The sequence below is a fragment of the Rhamphochromis longiceps genome, linkage group LG23 (assembly GCF_057381845.1).
Source record: "Rhamphochromis longiceps isolate RC_006_pf linkage group LG23, R_longiceps_female_GT1.1, whole genome shotgun sequence".
In the NCBI taxonomy this organism is placed as follows: domain Eukaryota; kingdom Metazoa; phylum Chordata; class Actinopteri; order Cichliformes; family Cichlidae; genus Rhamphochromis; species Rhamphochromis longiceps.
The window spans coordinates 35,784,060-35,797,943 of record NC_140578.1 but is presented as its reverse complement, the minus strand read 5'-3'; the positions used below and the strand labels follow the sequence as shown (position 1 = coordinate 35,797,943).

The following is a 13,884-nucleotide window of genomic DNA, read 5'->3' as shown; positions in this document are numbered from 1 at the left end:
ATGTGTAAACCACCACACTATGAAACCATGTACAACATTGTTTGAATGTGCAAAAAGTTTCCACAGTCAAATCATAGTGAAAGTCACCTTAGTTACTGAAGTCTAGGAGTTATAAAATACATAAATGGATTTAGAAGTCCTACATCCACACTTAAGCAAGTTACTTCAGCAAATGGATGGGTACACCCAAAGTATCTTTCTACTCAATTTTGAGCACTCAAAAAGCTCAGAGAGTCTCATTCACCCAGTCACACACATGCAGTGCTTTTATCTAAGCACTTTTATATCTAACTTTCACACTCAAATCAATGTATCAGCAATTCAGGTTTAAATATCTTATTCAAGGATACTTTCACACAAGGACAAGAAGCACTGGGGGTCGCTCCACCAACCTTCCAACTGGTAGATGACCCGCACTATCACCTGAGCCATAGCCGCCCCAAACAAACTAAAGGTGTTAGGTTGTTAGACTGAATCTTATCTGGAATCAAGTAACCAAAAGAACAGCAGAGTAGATCCTGAGTGTCTGTATGTTGATTCAACAGGGATAATATTAAATTAAAGTTGACACCTAAGAACTTCATGCATTATTTGTATCTCCACCATAAACTGATGCAGGAAAAGTACAAAGTGGATGATAGAATGTAAAACGTTAAAGTCCTGACCCTCAAAATATCCTTGTGTCTAAACCCAACCAAGTAGTTTTTAATAACTAAGCTTAACAGCAAGTGAAAGTAGAAGACAAATGAGAAAATTGTTAGAAAGTGTAAAATTGTTAGAAAGTGACAAAATACAGTGGTGTCTGCAAGATGCAAAGAGGATATCCTGCCTTGGAAACTGTTATCTCTCAGCAGTCGATATTACTGCATCTGGTGTGTCAGAGCGACGTTGCCAAAGAACACCTTGTGTGTAATATGGAGACAAAAGATGCATCTGGCAAAAAAAACAGCATTTTTTTTTACCCATCACGATGAAAACTTGTTGGCCAGCCAGCTCAAATCTTGATGTGGTCCAGTATTTGAAAGTGAGCTGTTGCTTCCACATTGTTAGAATACAAATAGCAGTTGATTGCTGAATATTTAGTAGCAAGGAAATTACAATACTGGATTTGTTGGATAAATGGCATCCTATCACGGTACCACGCTGGAAAACACTAAATGCCTGAGAGTGACCCATTCTTTAACAGATGTTTGTAGAAGTAGTTTGCATGCCTAGGTGCTTTATTTTATACACCTGTGCAAGTGACTGGAACACCTGAATTCATTGATTTGGACAGTGAGTGATTACTTTTTACAGTGTAGTGGATGTTTTCATGAGATGATCATATTAGGGATATCGGTTTTCAGTGGTATCAAATAAGGGAAAACATGTCTGAAATGGATTATTGAGCACAGGCTTGTACAAATCATATGTTCAAGGTTGCTTTTCAGGGTTTCAAAGCGTTTTACAACGTCATGAAGAAAATTATCATTGTTGGCAGCTTCAGCCACATGGCACTGGACCTGCTGTACGCCATTTAAAATCTGGAAATATACAACTGACCATCAGAAACCAGATAAAAGAAAAGAAAATGTGATAGTAGTATCCAGTGGTCCACAGTTGTAACATGTAAAACAAATTTTTATTTGCGTTTCTCTCACAATACCCCTCACAGACAAAAGCACCTCGTGTCCCTACCACCCTGCCCACCCGCCAAGCTGAAAAGCACTAAACACCTGAAAATGCAAATGCAAGGGAGGAGGTGCAGATTTTCTGGCACAATATCTCCATGCAGTCCCTTAGTAAACAAGGACAAACCCAGTTTTATTGTTTAGTGGCTGAAAAAGGGGGGCTGCTAATCCTCAGCAAATATCCTCTTTTTTAATTCAGTGGTCTGTTTGCAGTGAAGCTGCTCTGCTGCTCGAGTTACAGTCTTCCAGAGTTGCATTATTTCTAGAGTATGTTATTTTTAAAAGTATTTTTTTAAATTATATACAATTTGAACCATAATTCAAAGTAAAACAAGAGTCTTCAGTAATGTTATAAAGCTGTTTAAAATCCCAGAATATTGCCATAAGCTCTATCGCTCTATCTATCGCTCTATCTATCTATCTGTCTGTCTGTCTGTGTATGTCTGTGTATGTCTATACACGTGTATATATCTATACACGTGTATAGATATATACACATAAAAATAACGTACCAATTAGTAATTGGATGAAATGAATGCAATGATGATAGTGTAGCAGTATAAGTACAGCTGTTGACTTAAATTAATCGGTGGGGCAGTGAAACACAGCTCCCGGACTAGACCAGTACAAAATCAAAAACTACTCAGGATGTTGGAAGCAGTCGAGATGTGCAGGAGACCTTGAAGTGGATATTGACCAGAGCTCTACGTATTCCATATGGACAAAATTATTCGCCTATTACAAACTGGAAGCATTGTATTACTGCAAAGCAAACCACAAAGACACAGCCATGAAAGTAACGTAAAAGTTGCCAACACTCTGCTGACTCAGTAATTGCAGAGTTCTGCCATCCTGTGGCATTAACATCAGCTCAAAAACATCATAGTTATGTAATTTTCTGGCACAATATCTCCATGCAGTCCATGCAGGTGTTTGTTATTTTGAATCACAAAAGTCATTATTTTGGAAGGAAACCTTTGAAACAAGATTTAGAATTAATTAGGTAAAAATACTAAATCTTTTTTTTTTTATCTCAATCGAGCGAAGGAACACTTTTTCCAGATTTTTTGACTGTTCCTTTACATAGTCAGAAACTCCCCAAATATCATAAAAGAAAATCAAGTCAATAAAAGCAATGCAAGAAGCTCTTTTGCTGCCATGAAATTAGTCTCCCCTGCATCTCATTAGCAAGCCCATCATCGAAAAGATAAAAATCACATTCGATTATGTTTGACAGGTCATTCTGTTGGCCCAGAAATCTTTCTCTGATTTATTTTACATAATAATCATTACCCAGTGCAGCTACAAATGGCAGTATTTGTCAGCGCCCATTATTAAACCTCCACCCAGCATTGAGTTCAGATAATCCAATTCCATTTTCCAACATATATAGAATTTGTTCAGTGTGTGATGAAACAGTACTGCAGTTACTGAAAGAGCTATTGACCGTAAATTGGCTTCCATTATGTCTCTTCTCTTAGTGAAAGGTTTCACAGTAAATAACCCTTTTTTCCAAGGTCCATGTGGTTGGACATTTATCCTCCATCAAAGAGAACGACATCTGTCAGCAACATCAGGCAAACCCATCTGAGTTGAATTTCAGGAAATTTGGTGAACAGGTAAACCTCGACTAAAGGATGCTGTGGTAGTGTCCCCAACAGTGTCACCAGCAAAGCACCCCCACACCATCACACCTCCTCCGCCATGCTTCACGGTGGGAACCATGCATGTAGAGAGACCATCCGTTCACCTTTTCTGTGTCTCAAAAAGACACGGCGAGTGGAAGACCAACAATCTAAAATCTGGACTCATCAGACCAAAGCACAGATTTCCACTGGTCTAATGTCCATTCCTCGTGTTTCTTGGCCCAAACACTCTTCTGCTTGTTGCTTTTCCTTGGTCGTGATTTCTTAGCAGCTATTTGACCATAAAGGCCTGATTCGCGCAGTCTTCTCAAAACAGTTGATGTAGAGATGTTTCAGCAGCAGAGGTGACTCTTGGTCTTCCTTTCCTGGGGCGGTCCTCATGTGAGCCAGTTTTGTCACAATGCTTTATGGTTTTGGGGTCTGCACTTGAGGACACAGTCAAAGTTTTAGTAATTTTCAGAACTGACTGACTGACCTTCAGCTCTTAAAGTATCGATGGACTGTTGTTTCTCTATACTTAGCAGATTGGTTCTTGCCATAATATGAATTCTAACAGTTTTCAAATAGGGCTGTCAGCTGTGTACCAACCTGACTTCTGCACAACACAACTGATGGTCCCAACCCCATTAAGACGGCAAGAAACTCCACAAATAAACCCTGACAAGACACACCTGTGAAGTGAAAACCATTTCAGGTGACTGCATCATGAAACTCAATGAGAGAAGGCCAAGGGTTTGCAGCCCTGTCAACAAAGCAAAGGGTGGCTACTTTGAGGAATCTAAAATATAAGACACATTCAGAGTTATTTATCATTTCTTTCTTTGCTACATAATTCCATGTATCTTGTTTCATATATTTGATGCCTTCAGTATGTAACTACAATATAGAAAGTAGTAATAACAATGAAAAAACATGAAATGAGAAAGTGTGCCCAAACCTTTGACTGGTAGTGTATATAGGACCAATTTACAACAACAGTCAGGTGCTTAATATTGTAAGGTAAAGACAATAATACAACAATACAGAGAAAAACCTACAATGAGACAACCCTCTATGACCAGGCAATTTGGCAAAGGTGGGAAGGAAAAACAGTTTTAATTTAGCCACTGAAGCTGAATTACCCCTGCACAACCCCTGTGTAAACAAATGGAACATTGGCTTAAAGGGAGGGGGAATAGAATAGTGTAAGATAAAGGTTATTTTGAACTATGAATCTCCTGTTCATTTCTTACAGTTTATCTGTGACTCACCTCTAGAATAAAAATTTGTGGCTGGGAATTAGCACGATAGGTTCCCTTTATGGAGCAACAGAAACTACATTTGTATCTGTCATAGAATGAATTTCAAGAAATTCTTATTTTATATTTATTTATTTGAATGTCCCCTATTCTGGAGACAGCATCCATCTCTGCACATGTGTTTTTGATAACCTGTTTATCCATTTCAAGGCTCCAAAAAAGCCAATTTCCATCAGTCTTAACGGTGCAGTACAACTGAGCAGCAAGTGTTTCTCTCAGGTCGTCTCCTTCTGTTACGCATAGATGAGTTGCCAGCCTATAAGTGGCATATTCCACGGCAGATGGTCCACGATATGAAGCGCTGCTGTAGGGGAGCAGGAGGATAGACAGAGAGAGAGAGGGCCAGAACCAGTCATTGAACACTAGAATGACATCTGAAAATGAAGCCATAATTGTCCCTCACTTTTCAGCTCTGTCCAATCACGTGCAGCCTTCTAGTGTGCAGTAACATCCAACTACATTTCTGTGTTACCACTCAAGGCACGCAGCAGCTGATGTGTTATAATACCGTCAAAGTCTAATGTTCAAGGCTTTTAAAATGTTCTCTCTTCATCATGAAGCAAATTAGAAACCTCCCCATTACGGCTGCAATCAGTTTCATATATTGAGATGGAACATAATATTCTTGATGGATGCGTTCATGGCCTCACTAATTTCACTTATTAATTCAGAGTATTTTTCGATAGCAGCTGTATTCCTGACAGGCATTATGCAAGCAATCCGACACCGTGAAAACATGTTTTGAATTAGTGGCTTCACCTTGTTTCAAAGATGCTTTTAAGCTGCTCTATCTTTCTTTGTTACTCTAGTCTCTTTATGGTAGTGATTTCTGTTAAATGGCGATCTCAGTATAAAAGGTAGCAAACGATAAAACTAACAAGCCATCATTACAGGCACTTTGCACTCATGCAGCTCTCCACATCAGAGCTGTGCTTCAATCATTTTCTTTAAAAATACCTAGTGTGGTGCAACATATGGAGGATATTTACATTTCAAAAGCATGCATCATTAAATATGAGAAATGGAATATGTGTCACAAAATGCTGGCCATGAATAAGAGTCAGAAAAAACATGTTACATATTCAGTGCTAGGTTTAAGTAACCTTACAAAGTCTGCACTGTAAATTAAAACCTCCTGTGAGAGGCCACATAGTGCTTCAGGCTAAATGGTAATGCATTTTCTATAGCTGTGTTATCGCTGTAACATTTGACAATCAGCACTTCAAAGAAATGATGGGGATTTAATTAGTTTGCGGGCATTTGTCGTGGCACAACTTTAACATATTTAAGAGGCCAGTCACTGAACTTACTACCATTTATTGCTATTGCCATTGACCGGCGGAGCCTGGTTCTGCCTGAGAGGTTCTTTCCTGCTAAAAGGGAGTTTTTTCCTTCCCACTGTCACCAAGTACTTGCTTGGGCTGATTGTTGGTTTTTGTCTCCATTATCGTGGGGTCTTTACCTTACAATAAGAAGAACGTTGAGATGATTGTTATTGTGAATTGAGGAGAACATGACTGTCTGTAATAAGCTGTGTGAAATCCAGTATTTTTGAGGGCATTTTGTTCAAAAACACAAAGGTCAGCTGCATAGTGGAAGAGAAAAAAGAGTAAAGCTTCAAATCATTTTGATTCTGTGGACAATGATTGCATGCTTCACTTCTAACAGAACCCTTTGATTCCATAAAATGTTGAACTTACATTGGCATGGCAGAAGAGCTGTGAATTCCTCTTGGCTCGAGTATTTCATCCACTAATTGTTCAGATATTTTGGTAAAAGCCAAAAAGTGTCAATCTGACAGTGGTGTTACATATAAAGTCAAGAAACTTTCCAAATTCCAAAGCATTTATCCTCTGGGTTCCAGTTTTTTCGAGATATTTCAGTCCTGACAAGGGTTGTAGGACCTTCACTGACCAACAAACTGACATTGCCATCCCTAAAGCTGTCCTGCTAGTGTGTAACAATCAAGAAACATCAGTGTATCTCAGTGCTGTTGAAACAGACTAGTCATGCATTAAAAGATGCAATCAGCAGTCCTCACTCCATCATGCTCAAAAAAAGAAAGCACAAGACCTCCATCATGGCTGCCACAGGGGTTTTTACAGTACTTGAAACCCCCACAAAGGTTCATGTTCAGTCGTGGCTGAGCATTCATGTCGCTCAGGTTTTGTGTTCTTGTTTTCATTTTGAAAAGCTCATCTAAAATGTCAAACCTTTGGGTGTCACTGTGACGAACAAGGGATGCAATCCAGTGCTTAGAGTTTAAGCATATTCCCAAAGCAGCTGACGCTGGAAATGAACCTCGACTGACCTTCTGTACAATGTGTTTGCAGGCTCTTTCTTTTCTTTTCCTTCGCTTTTTCAGTCAGCTAATCGTTACTAAGCACAGTAAACTCTTACTTTTGGACAGAAAGTCCTTTCTTCTTAAAATAACTTAGTCTATTTATATGTATATATGTGTATACTGAACTTCTTAATCCTTTAAGTGGTTGTGATTCAGGACCACGGGCTTGTTGAAAAAGAGGAATAATGTCTTCTATTAGCTTGCATTATATAAAAAAGCTAGAAGAAATCAAATTTAATTAACTGGCTTTGTTTAGAGGGATGTGGCAGAAGAAGGCCTCTCTTGTCTTCTTTGTTTGGAGAGTTGGAAGGGAGAATATTAGAATCAAGGCCAGAGACAGCTGTAATTTATAAGATTGTGAAAGAACATGTGGCTTCAGGGGGCTTTTAAAAGCATGAAGGCTCTTGTAGCTATGGAGATACACTGGCAACACAATGCCTGTCTGCAGAAAAGATAACTGTAAAACACACACCAAGAGAAATATGATGGCAATAATATTTGCCAACTACATCCCTCTTGCATCATGGTGATTGCTCCTCTTGGTTATAGATGGCTATCCTCTAAATTAGACCATTTACATAATTAGTCTGGTTGCCAGTACAGGGCACGACAAGCCTTGCCACTTGCTCATTACTGCTGTCACTCATTTTTGCATGTCAAACTGGTTCAACTTGTCAATTGAGCTCAGCTTTTTTTCTTTTACTTACAAGGAGACACCAGTGTTGTTGATGTATTAGCTTTCAAGAAAATTCAATTCCCAATGTGCTTGCTAGTGCTTGTGTCTAATGTCTACCCCCGAGCAATACCCTGCATGTGAAACTGTGCCATTTTAAGGTTGAACATCTCCAGAATTAGTACAGAACATAGTTGCTCCAGCTTTAAAGCCTTTTGAGCAGGCCATTCTCCTTGTAAGCACTCCATGGAAAAAGCACTTTTACATGTCACTGAAGTGGAACAATGGGCTTGTAACAGAAACACATATCTGACAACACGCTACATTAAAAGAAAAATCGATTTTTATTAAGAAAAAGGCAAGCCACTTCTATTATCTTTTTCTTTAAAAGTAGCCTAGAGGCTGTCTTTTTACCATTACCCTTTAACATGTACCAGGTCCCCAGTTGCCTCTTTTGAGTTTTGAAAGAAACTAATAGATAGAAACAGTCAGTCAAAATCTAGTAAGATGTGTGGCTACATAAAGAATGGTGTCTGGGTCCAGATCCAGACTGCTGGCCACCTATTGGTGAGGGCATAGAACAGAATTTATAATGGTCTCTAACAAAATAATGCCACACTTCTTAATTATTTTAAACAACTCACAATATAAAACATTTTTCTTTGGACAAGGTGTTTCCCTTAGATTATAAAATGTATTCACTTGGACAGTTTGCATTTTGGAAAACACTTCCCCCAAAAAACACTTTCTGAGAGGCAGACTCACTTTAGCATTCTCTTGAACGACTAGTGTCCCCACAAATTCAAAACCTCCACATCAGTGCCGGTATAAGCAGTAGAATTTAAACAGGAAATAAAAAACCTTCTTTTTAAAGTTTTCTTCAGAAAGTCACATGTTTTCAATAGTTTGAAAAAATAAATAAATAAATAACCAAACTCTGAACCGCTATACCTCTGAGCCACTGTATGGATGTATCATTGAAATTATTGTAGAAACACAGCCATACTGCCAACGCCACGATAGGTGCGCGAACAGCTGTAACAAAACAAGAGCTGCAACAGTAGTAAGTTTTCTAATGTAACCAAATTTTCTTTTCTTGTAACGCAACAGCACTACTCTTTAGGCAACAGCAGCTCAACCCAAATATGCTCCAATAGCAAAGTTTGGCAGCAACTTATTTAATTTGAATCAATTTCTCGCTATTATAATAACAATGGAATTTGTTTGGTACCCTAAAAAATACCGGGTTCGTGACTCAAAGCATCCGCTAACCTCATCATCTGCTAGGTTGCCTGTGACCCATGTAAAGTTAGGCTTGGGCTAGGTTCATTTCTACCCATAATATGTAATTTTTACCTATTTGGTATTCCCAAATGACTATCTTATAATGCCCAAATTGCATCTTAGAGAGATGATTTGATAGATGACTTCTGTTTTCTGGAACTGTGTTGTTTACCATGAGACTCAACAACACCCTAGCCCTACCAGTAAACCGTTTACTGGCCATCAGACAGTGTTGGGGAGTAACGGATTACATGTACCGCTGTTGTTCTGGGAATCCATCCTACCTGGCAAACCATCCTACCTGTTGTTTCTGCGCATGCGCACAACACGAAATTAAGTGGCGAACCGTCCTACCTTTGTGAATATTAGCTAGAAAAATACTCTGATGGGTTAAATTAACTGCCAAACCATCCTACCTTTGTGAATGTCACCTACAAGCATACTTAAACAGCTAAAATTAAGTGGCAAATCGTCCTACTTTTGTTAATCTGAGCTAGAAGCATACTTTAACAGCTAAAATTAAGTGGCAAATCATCCTGCCTTTCTTAATAAGAGCTAGAAACATACTCTGACGGGTAAGATTAAGTGCCAAACCATGCTATCTTTGTGAATGTTACCTACAAGCATACTTTAATGGGCAAAGTTAAGTGGCAAACCGTCATACCTACTTAAATTGGTGCTGGAGTTACTCTGTGACAGCAGAAATGTGCATAAACTACTTATGGTAGGACGTTTTGCCAAAGTAGGATGGTTTGTCAGAACACCGTTACGTATTTAAAATACAAAATATGCGTAACTGTATTCCGTTACAGTTACCATTTAAAAAGGTGGTATTCAGAAAACAGTTACTTTGCTGAAATAAAGGGATTACATGGTGGTTTTTTCCTGTTTCATATGTTCGGCTATGCCCTCTCTATTTTTGGTTTCCATGCCCCAAACAAAACGCGCATTAAGAGGCTCTAATGCCTGTATCTCAATCTCGCGGCCCATGTCACCCCTACTTGTATGGCGTTATTTTTGTGCCACTATTCTGAGCGCACGTAAAAAAAAATTTGAGCACACGTAAAAACAGATTTGCAGGTGCGTTATGAGGAGAAATTTATTTTGAGCGAAGAAAAGCTAAATTTGAGTGAACAAAACTCATTGCTGCATGCAAAAAAATGTATTTTTGTAATATTCACAAAAATAACGCCATATACTTGCGGCCGCATAATGACGTGAAGAAATATTTTAAAAAAATTATTCACAAAAATAATTTAATATGAAGGCAATAGGCAGAGTGTTATAGGCATCGCCCTAAGAATGTAGCCTCATGGGCAGTGTAGTCCGTGCTGCAGGGAGAATGGACTGCCTTACCCGTTATGTGTCTGTGAGCGAGGGAGGGAGAAAAAGGAGAGTGGAAAAGTACGAGTTGTCACCGAGCAGAAACGGGAGCTGGAAGCATGTAAATATAATAATAACCACTGCAGCCAAAAAGAGTGCCTGACGAGCCCAGTTGTAAGTAAGCTATTAAGACTCGACTGTACAGTTTTTTCGTGTTTTTCTCCGAAACAATAAGTTCTGTTGAAACAGCCTTTCAACGCCTCTCTCTGTCTCTCGCTAGCAAAGCTGACCCAGATAACAAATTAAAGCTAGTTTTCAGCTACGAGCCCAACACAGAACCCGACGTATTAGCCAGAGGTCTCTTTACTACGGTTCGGAGCCGCAGACCTGTTTTATATACGCATGAAACAGTTTTCTATATGAGATCGCTGCAAAAAATGCAGCCTTACCTAATGTCCACCCTACTGTTACTCATTTTATATTAAGATTTAAAAATCTAGTCGGTATTGGTATGGCGAGTAACCTTCAGTAAAAGTAATAATTCACATTCATGTAGTTGTAAAAAGCATGATAATATAATAGGTAATCCAAAGTAGTCAGAATACGTTACTAACAGAATACGTTACAAAATACATTTTGGGGCATGTATTCTGTAATCTGTAGTGGAATACATTTTAAAAGTAACCTTCCCAACACTGCCATCGGATGTATGTTACTTTAAGAGGTTAAGATGAAAACTACAGTAAATAATTCAAGAGAATTTGTTCACTATGGTTGTACATAATAGATTTCAAGGAAACAAGTTGTTCAGTTGGTCTGCAGTCCACTCAACTACTAACAAAAACTGGCTGTATATAACATATATAATTTAGGCATAAAATAAAAACTGCATTGTTGCAACAATCTTTTCTGTATTCTTTATTTCAACTTTTATTTCTACCTTTCTCTCCCTTTCATATTCTTTCATTTACACCAAATTCTCCATGTGGTTTCTAGACGGCTACCCACGAGATGAGATTGTGTACAAATGGAAGCGAAACTCAGTGGAGACATCTGATCAGAAATACTGGAGGCTTTACCAGTTTGACTTCATGGGGCTCAGAAACACTACGGATGTCCTCACGACTACGGCTGGTAAGTAAAGTGCTGAGAAAAGTTCAAGGAAAGGTTGAGAACTCTTCACTTCAGTGAGAGAGAACGTGCTGAACTATAGCATTTCATTCATTTTTGACAAATAATAGTAAGAAACTAAAGAAAATAGGCAATAGTGGAGGTCACAGGGCAACTGGAGTTGTCAGGGGTTCACAGTTAAGCTGAAGAACTGTTCAGCCTCTCGTGCTGCTTCACTACCTTGGCGCCTCAAGCTTCGCACACGTTAAGATTAGCACCATGCCCATAAATGTAATCATATAACTACAAGCTCAAAGCTCATAAGTATTCCCCTCGGGTGTAAGGCCAAATAGGTTTTTCCACTGACATTAATCACCAAGATTAAACATTAAAAAGGAAGTTTAATTATTCACTTCTTTCCATCTCCCTTCCCATGCTGTTAGACCTTGTATACTTTGACAATTTAATGTAAGTTTAGGAAAGAAAAAAGTACTGTTGCCCCAACAAGTTCCTATAACTACATGCACATTTGGGACAAGCTCTTAATGTATATTCATTCTTCCACATGACCCTTGGAGATAAAAACTGATACTGACTGGCTTAAAAATGAGGCATAATGAACGACGGATCTATCTCGAAGAACACTTCACACCAATTGTTAACCCCTTTTAACCTTGTTTATGAGTTGCATGTTCTCCGTGGTTTCAGCCATGTGCTCTTTTGTCTTCGGAGAGACGTGCTCAGATCTGCATAATGTGACCGGATTCAGCTTTCTAAGAGCTGAACCTTCATTCATTAATATTTGAGGAAGTAGAGTATGATTAGGAGAGTGATAACAGGGAGTGGCATCAAATTAAGGTGATAATAAGTTGTACTGCTTTATTCTTGTTTTGCAAAATGTAGAAGCATTGTCCTTTTTTGTAGTCATTTTCTTTCCAGTGCTTAAATACAGCGTATAAACTGTATAAAAAGTAAGGAAGCGTATGTTTGGCCGGTTATTTCTTTGTTGGAACAATGCTTCTTGGCAATAAATCTTATATAGTTTGATAAGCATATTTATTTCCCATTAAATTTTGCCACATTTGTAAGAAAAATACAATGCAGAGTTGAGTATGTGGGTTGTGCCCTTGAAAAACCAACCAAATTGTCTCTGTGAGTGCCAAACAGCTTATTGTGCTACTGATTCTTGTTTTGAACTTCAGGTGAAATCAGGTGTGTACCTACAAATAGCGGCATCTGTGAACATGGACCTTGCTATAGTGTTCAGTTGGTGTCTGCTGTAAACATACTACCCTTGACTGATTTGGATAATTTGATTTGTTTCTTCAGACTTCAATCACCCAATCCAGTAAATCACACCAAACAGCAGTCAATGGCAAAATAAACTGTTTGGCATTGACAGAGAAATGTCAAGGGTTTAATGTTGTATCATCTAAGGGGAAATAAACAGGCTTTCCAACAGCATAAGATTTATTGCCAAGAATCATTGTTACAACAAAGAAATATTCGACCTAACAGAAATTTCTTTGCTGGTGCTGGTTTAGTTTATTTGTTTCAGATCTATTTTTATGCTTTTTAGTGGGGAGGGCTGATGTACAATTAAAAAAAAATGAAATTTTGCTATATTATGTTCTGAAAGTGCAACCAAAGCTTTGCCTCAGCAAAGAACAAAGGTGAGAGTTCATCAAGTACAATGATATATTTAAAAAACCAAATGAAGCCAACTGGGAAGCTGATTTCATAATCAAGTCAGTCCCTACAGACTCTTAAAGATAGAGGCCCAACTTTTAACTTCTATGTATAGTTTCCCCCTTTATAACATCTGTATGGTAGTTAATTTTCTTTTAGGTCATTTTTGCTTTGACTGCTCTGATACAGGTTTTTATAGCTTCAGGGTCTGTTAGATCTCATTTCCACTAACTGGAGTAATTGAACATAACCTCGGTAATTTCCAGCCATGCAAGAAGTTTGTGATTCAGTTTTGGTTTGTGAATTCCTAGTGTTTTTTTTTTTCAGATTGTTACTTTTCAGTAATTAGTAGATATGTGTGTCTGTGCATTGTACCCATACAATTTGTGGATGTTTCACACCTTTTGGAAAAGACTTGCTATTGTGACCTTTTCTACACTACTGCTTGATTGGCATACACGGATGGGATACATGCTTTAACAAACCTAGTTGCAAAGCAGTTGGCATGTTGCTGCCATTAAATTTAAAATGAGCTACTGTTTTTTTTCTTAAAATGATAGTTCAAACAGTTAAATAATTATTTTTTTCTTCATATAGCACCAAATCATAAAAACAGTCAGCTCTATTAATACAATGAAAACCCCAGCAATCAAACGACCTCCTGTGAGAAAGCACTCTACAACTGTGGGGAGGAAAAACTCCCTTTTAACAGGAAGAAATCAGAACCAGGCTTAGGGAGGGGACAACCACAGTCCTTCACAAAAGCCTAATAATAACTAATGATTAAATATAAAGTGGCGCAAAGAAACACAAAGATCATGGAAAACTTCACCAGCAGCCTAGGCCT

At 38.4% G+C, this 13,884-nt stretch overlaps 1 protein-coding gene across 1 annotated transcript in view; it reads left to right on the top strand.

Annotated features, from left to right (window-relative positions):
- LOC146642494 (gamma-aminobutyric acid receptor subunit gamma-3-like) overlaps nucleotides 1–13,884 on the top strand; it is a 174,224-nt gene that overhangs the window by 118,464 nt on the left and 41,876 nt on the right. Inside the window, exon 7 of the mRNA XM_085398690.1 lies at nucleotides 11,235–11,372. Coding sequence (XP_085254816.1) covers nucleotides 11,235–11,372 — 138 coding nt within the window. The remainder of the gene's footprint in view (nucleotides 1–11,234; nucleotides 11,373–13,884) is intronic.